Raw genomic sequence first — 9,157 nt, forward strand, 5'->3', positions numbered from 1 at the left:
GTGTGTGTGTGTGTGTTTCTCTCGTGCTGGAACAACAACAGAGATGATCAAGGAAGAACAAGTCATAGGTGTCCTACTGTTCCACCACACACACACACACACACACACACACACACACACACACACACACACACACACACACACACACACACACACACACACACACAGCTGGACATAACGTGATTACTGCCCCTCATTGGGAGAACGGCTTTGAATCTGAATGGCAGCAAGTTCAAATAGGCGGGAAGTCCTGCCCTGGTCCCGCCTCGTTTTCACCCAAAAAGAGGGGTGTCCGCATGCATGTTCTTTCTATTTACTACAATTTGATGTCATGGTGCTCTGATCTATAGATTCAGGTGTCTTAAGTGTATGTGTGTTTGTGTGGATGCCTGTGTGTGTTTGTAGACTACTACTGGCACACGGGCACTTTGCACTAGGCCTACAATAACTATTTACTATTCTCCAAGTCAACAGGGTAATGATGTGAAACATGCTTACTTTAGAAGGCCAGGCTAAGACAAACAAGTAATTTTGCTTTCAGTGTTTCCATACCTTGTGATTCTGGTATGATGTCACAGCGATGAAGGCCGTCTCTGAGAACACATGTGTGCAGAAGGCGGTGTTCTTTGATCCAAAGCCGTTGTTCTCATCCGCTTTCACAATATGAAGGCGGGGCTGGTATCTATGCATGGAGTTTAGTATGATCTGTAATAAAATACATAGAAAAGGTAAATGGAGTGCACTTTAAGTGCTTTTATCCAAAGCACCTGACAATGGTCGCTCTCATTCACCCATTCAAACAAACATTCACACATCAATGGCAGGAAGCTGGAGTTAGCCTGCTCATTGGGAGCGATTTGGGGTTCGGTGTCTTGCTCAATGACACTTTGACGAAGCAGAGGAGACAGTTGGAATCGAACCGGAACCATTTGTCCCTGTAAGGAAACGCTCTGTAAACAGGTTCCATATAGAACCATTTTCAGGTCAGGAGGAACCGGATTCCAAACTGCACCTTCTACAGGGTTTGTTATTATTCTATTTAGAACCGAAAAGGGTCCTAACTGACCTGAAAAAAGGTCTACCTGGAATCTGTAGCACTCTTCTGAGTATAGAACATGCCATGTTGAAAGCAAGTTAATCCATATCATCAGTCATCAGTCATATCACTGCAATTGAGTAGGCTACATCCATTAGTGTAAAATGCCATAGCCTACTAGTTGCATTTTTGTGTGTGTTTGTGTGTGTGTGTGTCTATGTGTGTTAAGTGGCCTTAGCTTAATCGCTGTGACATTCCCACCAGTGTTGACCATTAGCTAATGGCCTTAAACTTTATTGAAATCGTTACTGTGGTTATAACAGAGACACAGCAGACAGTCTGGGTATGGGAGACCCTGCCCCCCCCCCACACACACACGCACGCACACACACACACACACACACACACACACACACACACACACACACACACACACACACACACACACACACACACACAGACATACACACACTTCCCTTACTGACAAACAAGTTTGAATAACTGCTTCCGTGCCTTACATAGTTGAATCTGTTTTTGTGGAAAATTAGTGAATGTAATGTTCTTTCCATTTGAAGCTGTCTGCCCCCCTGCCCCCCCCACCCACCCATCATTAAAAAAAACTATAGCACTTTTCAAATTCGTAAATGTTGCTTTATTGATAGCTTAATTAAAACATAATCATATAGCCTACTCACGTGTCCGAACGGGTCCAGGTGATTGTTGGTGAGCTTGAGCTTCTGGAAGGACACAAGCTGGCGGCTCCAGTGCGCGCCGGTGGCGGGAGAATCTGGATGCACGTAAAGTCTCCCGGGCATCGCCGGCTCAGCCTTCCCCGTTACCGACCTAAACACGAGACGGTCAGTCATCGTCACGCAGTGTGTGAGTTGCCCCTGACCTGACCAGAGTCCTGACCGTGTAGCCTAGCTATTGGGCTACTCAACCCGCCTCGCTGTCACAGCGCTGCCGTTGGCTCGCCTCTCTCTTACAATAACATCTAGGCTAAACGATTTTAACCTTGAGATCAGCAGCTGGCAAATTTCTGTAATAAGATAAGTTGTATTATTAAATATGCATAAACCTACCAAACTCATAATAAATCGACGGATTAGGGATCAGGTTAATTTTGGTCAAGGTTCAGGTTAGCAGGCCTAGATCCATGTTTCACTATAGGACACTTGTTCTCAAAAATATTTAAACTACCCCTAAGCCAGAGTAGCCTACCCTAAATCAGTCAACACGCCAAATGTATGTTTGAAAGAAGCCTGTTTCATGACGTTTGCGTGTCTGGGTATGGAGATTTTTTGGAATCTGGCAGAGGGGGGTGCTTCCAACAACAAACAATGCCTCCAAGTGACAACTGGTTTACTATATCTTAGTTACAGTGAGTCAGAAAGGATATAAACAGCATTCTATTTTGTTAGGCTATAGCAAATAGTCTACCATCCCATCCATACGCAATCAATGCGTAGAAGCGCTCACTCACACTGCGCACAGGAAAATGATTTATGTGATTATAGAAATCTTGTCTTGACAGGACATCCTATGAAAGTGTCAAAATACCAACTGGTTTCACCAAGAGGCTTAAATAATACCCTACAGATGGCTCGTCCAATTCGCATTGACGGATCTCGGCGCTTTAGTAGCCTATAGCTCTATTTGAAAACCCTGCAGGCTGACGCTAAATTGAATGGACGCTGTAATCCGCCTACTGTCCGGATAGTGAACCCTTCGCACTGACATTGAACTCGTGGGCCAGGGACAGGGAGCATGCACCGGGAACTAGGCCACAGGCTGCACGAGGGCCAACAACGGCACCAGAGCGTTGTCACATCTACTTTTGCCCACTGCATAAATTAAGAAGAGGCATACGAAAAACAGAAATTAAAATATTAAAAGAATATAGATAATCTAAATCAAAACTAACGGATAGTTCCCCCAGTCCTTTAGGCTAGATCATTAGGCCTACTCTCTGCTTAGGCTATAGCCTATGGGATACTATAGCCTATTATATAGGCCCACATTATAGCCTTAACATGTGCATCATCAATAAATGCAGCCATATCGTATTTTATCGATCATTTCAGTACAGATGGATGTAGGCCTAATAGACTACTACATTGATCCAACAAGAGAGCTAGACCTATCCCCGATGTGTGTGTGAAGTCTGTAGCCTACCATTTATTATCAGCGAATTTGTAGCGGTGGTCATCCGCGGGCACGATGTCCATGAGGAGAATGTACTTGGTTTTGGGATTTAACCCTGTGACCTTCACTTTGAAGCTGGGAAACATCCGCCTGCAAACGAAAGTGCATTCAATATTTAACAGGCTATACAACATTAATTCGATGACTTGAACATTTGTCGACTGTAGGCTATGTGCAGATATTGCAAGATCACTCTTAAATGACAAAATAACAAGCAAATTATATGATACACTGTAGACTAGCTATTGACTATTAGCAAACAAAAACTTTCTGAGTTTGTGCTGACTTAAAAAGCACAAGAAAAAATAAGATCCAGTACAGCAAAATCTGTCTACACACACATACACACACACACACACACACACACACACACACACACACACACACACACACACGCACTCACTCACTCACTCACTCACTCACTCACTCACTCACTCACTCACTCACTCACTCACTCACTCACTCACTTAGGATGCCATTGTTGCAGAGGGTTCAGAGGGCCATGCAGCCTTTTCCACTAAGTAAGTAAACAATACATGCAACTATCATGGTGCTGCCGACTAGTAGCGACTAGCAGCTTGTCTGTGCTGCCTGCAGTGTTGATTGTTTACTTGTTTGTGTATAGTGTCACAATTTTTTTGTGTCTGTAGTGTTGACATTCACTCGAATTGTTCGCTGGGGACAATAAATATTTATTTAATTTAATTTTGTTTAATTACTCTCTACTTTGTTGTAGATTAAAGATACTGGTACTGTGATCATCTAACTCAATCAATTCTCATTCTCACCTTTCTCTCCCCCCTCTCACTCTTTTACAGGTTGCCTTGTTTGAGGAGGAAATCTTTGCTGTCCATTGGAATTCACAGGCAACATTTTGACTTACTTGTGTACTATACCTGTATACTTAAATTGTATTAAATTATTTTAAATGATACTTTGACTTCTAGTTGAACTTTTCTTTGACAATAACACATGTACAGGACTTTTTGACTATACAATTTCAGGTATAAAACAACACTGAATGTTAAATTAACACTCCTAGTGAAAGGGAATAACAGTTAAAATTGCACACTTTTAAGTGTCATATAACACTCTGAATGTTAGAAATCAACACTGCTAGGTAATAACACAAGTTAGTGTTAAAAGTACACTTTCATGTGTCATAAAACAACACTGTCAGATAACACTATTAAATTGTTAAAAAAGTAACACTATCCAAAGTGTAACTTTAACTCTAAATTGGTGAAGATTATATAGGCCTACAATTCCAAGAAAGTGTTAATTTTATGTGAGTTGAATTTACACTGAGGATTTTGCTGTGGGCTGTAGCCTTAAAGTTGAGTATTAGACTGCTCCGCTTTTTTATTTTGTATTTTACAGTATTTGAAGAGCAAGCCCACCTTCCTGCTTTGGTGATGATCATTTCAGTTTCGACCTCGTGAAACTTGGTCCATAGTTCCCGCTCATGGACATAAACCTTAATTCCTTCCATTCCCTGCAAGAGAAAAAAGAACAAATACAGGGCCAACTGTATTGCTCTCTAAAAATAATTTCAGTGAAATTATAGTCACATTTTAATAGGCTATAATATATTGATAAAATGAACAAATTGAAAGTCTTCCATAGGACAAGGCCTAAAGCCCTATGCCTTTTGTGTGAATAAATCGCGTCACCTGAAAGGCCTACACCAAGTCACAGCCAATGATAGAACTACACATATTTTCTTCATTATAGTTTATCTCTCGCACTGAGCTTCCAAACATTGGACAATATAGGGCGGTTTTAGTTTAGCCTGCAAACCCACGAGACAGTAACAAGTCACAACAGGCCCATAGGCCTATGTCGACCAGGGAGATGAGTGATTGGTTGTTTCCCTCGTCTTACCTGGTGTGTGCAGGTGTTTTGCGGTGAAGATGCGCCCGTCAGTTTTTCAGGTTTGTTTTCTTTAGGTGAGTCCGTGCAGTTTGTATCCGCGCGCTCTGGGAGGCCGGCCGGGTCCCCGCCGTTAGCCATACCACACTCACCTGATGCCAAGACACACACACACACACACACACACACACACACACACACACACACACACACACACACCACACACACACACACACACACACAATTTACAAACTGTAGTGAAATGGTTAAGACAGCTAGTTTGTAGCCTACATCAAAATATTTTACATTTGGATGATGCTGACATAACATAGTCTTAGGGCTACATATTACATAGGCTATTCTTTACTTTTGGTACTGAATGAGAAAGGATAATCTGTTGGAACATTTGGATAATGTCTCGATTTGCAATTTAAATATGCCCATTGAAATTGAATTAGAAATATATTCGAAATAATGAGTTATTTACACTTCAAGCATTAAAACAGCCTTTCATTCAAAATAATAGGCTATAATGACTAGCGTTTCTGTTCGAACACAGACTAATTATGTCAATAACAATGCAATAAAACACAACAAACCTAGCAATACAATTGATGCATAGAACCTAATAAAACTGCACTGGCCTGGTAATAAATCAACAACATTAATGACGATAATAATAATAGCAATAATAATAACAACAGCAACAACAACAATAGTAATAATAATAATATATGACACATACTACTATACTAACACAAAAACCTAGTAGTACTATTAATAATAATAGGCATATTCGTATTATACCAACAGTACTACTATATTATTAATAGTAGCCTAATAAGTATGGTAATAGCCTAATTAAATAATGTTAATAATAATAATAATAATCCCAACAGTAAAACTCATATTAATGGGTATGAATAATTAGCCTATATCTTAGGATACTTTACAGCTTGGAGGTATTAGCCTTATAATCAGAATTACCATATTGTTGTCTGGAACAGGACCAATTTGAAATGTTTCTCATTTTCACTAAAGTTCTTATTTTTTCTGTTTGTGAAATGAGGACGGAGAGCAAACGTTATTTTATTTTTATTTTTTTACATTAAAGCTACTGTATTCTACTTCTACAACATCTCAACAGTTGCTAGGACTAGACTACCTTCCCCAAGGCTCATCTTAGAGACGTACAACCCGGTGTATTTCATCGGTCATCCTGTCATCAGCAGTGACATGGTGCAGTGTCACCGGAATCACTAATCACAAGTGAACTATGCTTTTTCAGTATATAGCCTGGTGTTATAGCGAGTCTGTGACCTCCCCGATTCGCTGACGAACTTTCCCCCCTGCATAGACCTGTCTGAATCCGTTACACGGCCGAGAGACCCCAAAATATGTTCTCGCTCTTCAGCCTGTCATCTCCCGGCACAGAGCAGAGAATCAAAGTCTCGCTAAGTAGCTTTTGCATATTTTCTTCAAATCAGCAATCCGGCGTTCAATAGCATTCACTCCCTACCCTCATACTACACTGTCAGACTAGCCTAGCCTATTGCTACACCTTTCGGCAACAAATGCAAGCCTCAGTCCACTTCTTCCCTCTGCTTAATCCTTATCAAAGAAATACCTTATACCCCCCTTTTCTAGGTCAAATACTCTTTCAGCGTATTCAGAATCAGTAGCATAGGCTATATCTTCCCTGATTTATTGGCAAAATGTATTTTCAATATTCAACATCTCCCCTTCCTCTCTCGTCCCCCCCCCCCCCTTTCTCTCTTTCACAGGCCTCCACACATAACTCGAACCCTAAAAAGGGTGGGTTTATGGGGACAAAATGCACGCATGCAACTCTGCGTTGTAGCCTAATGAGCGCGCTTCTTTGACTGGATTACCGTAGATCCAGATAATAACCGGTGGCGCGCAGTCATCCAGAGTTCAAAGTTGAAGGGGTCATTAGAAGGTAAACATTATGGTTTTCGGTTACGCAAAATGAACTTGACGTTGAACAACAAGAATATGCTGGGCCTACAGTGAGACTGTTTTGCCCAATTTCAGGAAAAACAAACATTTTGCGCTGAATAAATAGCACTGGTTGTCAAAATCGCTGGTTAAAATCATGCTTTTCTTATTGTTCATCAATAAGTGGTCACTGTTTATCGTTGGGCATATCATGTAGCCTCATTATTACTTAGAATTATTGTGCCTAAAACCAAAACGTGTACTGTAACATACAATAATAACATGCAATATCGCGCGCTTTTACGCGCAAGAAGGCTATAGCTCCAACCCAACAAGCTCCAGCTCGAGCTCCAATCCAACAAGCTCCAGTTCAAGCTCCAACCCGACATATATTTTAATACTTAACAAGTAACACCGCACAGTTCTAATCTGAAAGATTTAACAGTAAACTTAAACGGTTTCTAACCTTGTAATATGTTGCGATTTGCCGTGGTACATTCATCAAATGGCGGGTCTGTTGCTTCTATCGCATAGTCCTCTGCGGTCATCTGGTCCAGCGTGTCTGACTGGGAGGCTGGGGATTGCGCTGTGTGGTGATTGTGGGGGGATTGTTCATAGAAGCTATGTAAAGCTGTTATGTGGGCTACACCACGTACGTCACCCTCCACGCAGACTGACCTCTTTGGCAGAACGTACAATTAAGGTGCCATGTAGCTTGAGCAAAGAGGCCAGTTTTGGTTGTGTGCTGCATCGAAACAACCAATAAGTAACGGTAAAATAATTATTCCGACCACCGTAGCTCTTTGACCTGGGATCTGTAGGCCACCATACGTGTTCCATATGGCCTGTGCAAGAAATAGAAAGTAGCCCTTTTAGGTAGATAGCCTATATTTAGGTAAGCTTTTTAAAATTACAAATGAATTCATGAAAAGTATGTATAATATTTTTTATTATTAGTTTAAAAAAATTATATTTCCTATTATTATTCACTTGATCTAAATTGTTCAGCAACATCAGTTCAATCCTATCAAACATTAATAGGCTAAGCATGGAGGGGTCCCTATATGGATCTTACTATACCATACATCTATCATGATTGTTATATTCCAACTTAGATGCAGACTAATTAGTCTATAATATATTCAAGGAAAATGTACATTATATCATTTTGTGGTATAAAAGGAAGGAGTGGGGGTCCAGTAATTTATTTTTATATTGCGATTGCAAATAACTAGCCTAATGAAATCAGATTGAGAACTGAGATCACAGTAAAAAAGAAAAGGAAAAAGGTGACCATAAATGCATATTTAGAAACGCACATAGCCTATTTAATTTCAACCAGGTCATTCGAAGGCATACAATCTACCATTTACCTTATTGTAGGTAGTGGATTTGCGCGCCTTAGAATTTGAGTCAGGCATTGAGTCAGGCACTTTTTGCCTCAAAAGTAAAAAGAGGCACATGCGGATGCTACTACTTGCCCGTATTTACTTTTTCGATTGCTAATGACAAAATAGGTTGGAGGGAAATCCTATGTGTGTGTGTCAATCAATCAATCAATCAATCAATCAATCAATCAATCAATCAATCAATCAATCAATCAATCAATCAATCAATCAATCAATCAATCAATCAAAGCTTTATTTGTGTGTGTGTGTGTGTGTTGTTTGCGCAGGGGACAAGGTCAACTAACTTTTCTGCAAACAATCACATCACACAGGGCACGGCACATTCCAACCCTCTCCTCTGTTTGCCCCTCCCTCTCCGTGTCGACAGCGTGGCCAGACGTAGGGGCAGGGCGGCGGGGAGGGGACAGGGCTTGACAGTCTCCAAGCCAAGCCTCCACGGAGGAAGACAAACCTGGAGCACGTTAGCTCACTGTCGTCTAGAGGACTGCAGCCCCCTCCAGTGGTAGCCGGCTGCCAGCACAGGGAACAAAAACATTATTTTGATCGCGAAGGGGGCCTGAGCCAGATAACAAGATACATGTATTTGTCCTTTCATTTTATTAAGCATTATAACACAGTGGTGACCATCAGGAGAGTAAGGAGATGGTCACCAGAGGCAGATGAGGCTGCATGTCCT

General features: G+C 41.1%; 1 protein-coding gene across 1 annotated transcript in view; it reads right to left on the reverse strand.

The window, feature by feature from the left end:
* Window positions 1–5,254, reverse strand: part of tbx5b (T-box transcription factor 5b) — a gene marked incomplete at both ends in the record, with an annotated part of 9,594 nt that extends 4,340 nt beyond the window's left edge. Inside the window, 5 exons of the mRNA XM_084457729.1 lie at window positions 553–705; window positions 1,732–1,879; window positions 3,212–3,331; window positions 4,642–4,736; window positions 5,126–5,254. Coding sequence (XP_084313855.1) covers window positions 553–705; window positions 1,732–1,879; window positions 3,212–3,331; window positions 4,642–4,736; window positions 5,126–5,254 — 645 coding nt within the window. The remainder of the gene's footprint in view (window positions 1–552; window positions 706–1,731; window positions 1,880–3,211; window positions 3,332–4,641; window positions 4,737–5,125) is intronic.
* Window positions 5,255–9,157: the final 3,903 nt, after the last annotated feature.

This window comes from Borostomias antarcticus (assembly GCF_949987555.1).
Source record: "Borostomias antarcticus genome assembly, chromosome: 23".
Lineage (NCBI taxonomy): Eukaryota > Metazoa > Chordata > Actinopteri > Stomiiformes > Stomiidae > Borostomias > Borostomias antarcticus.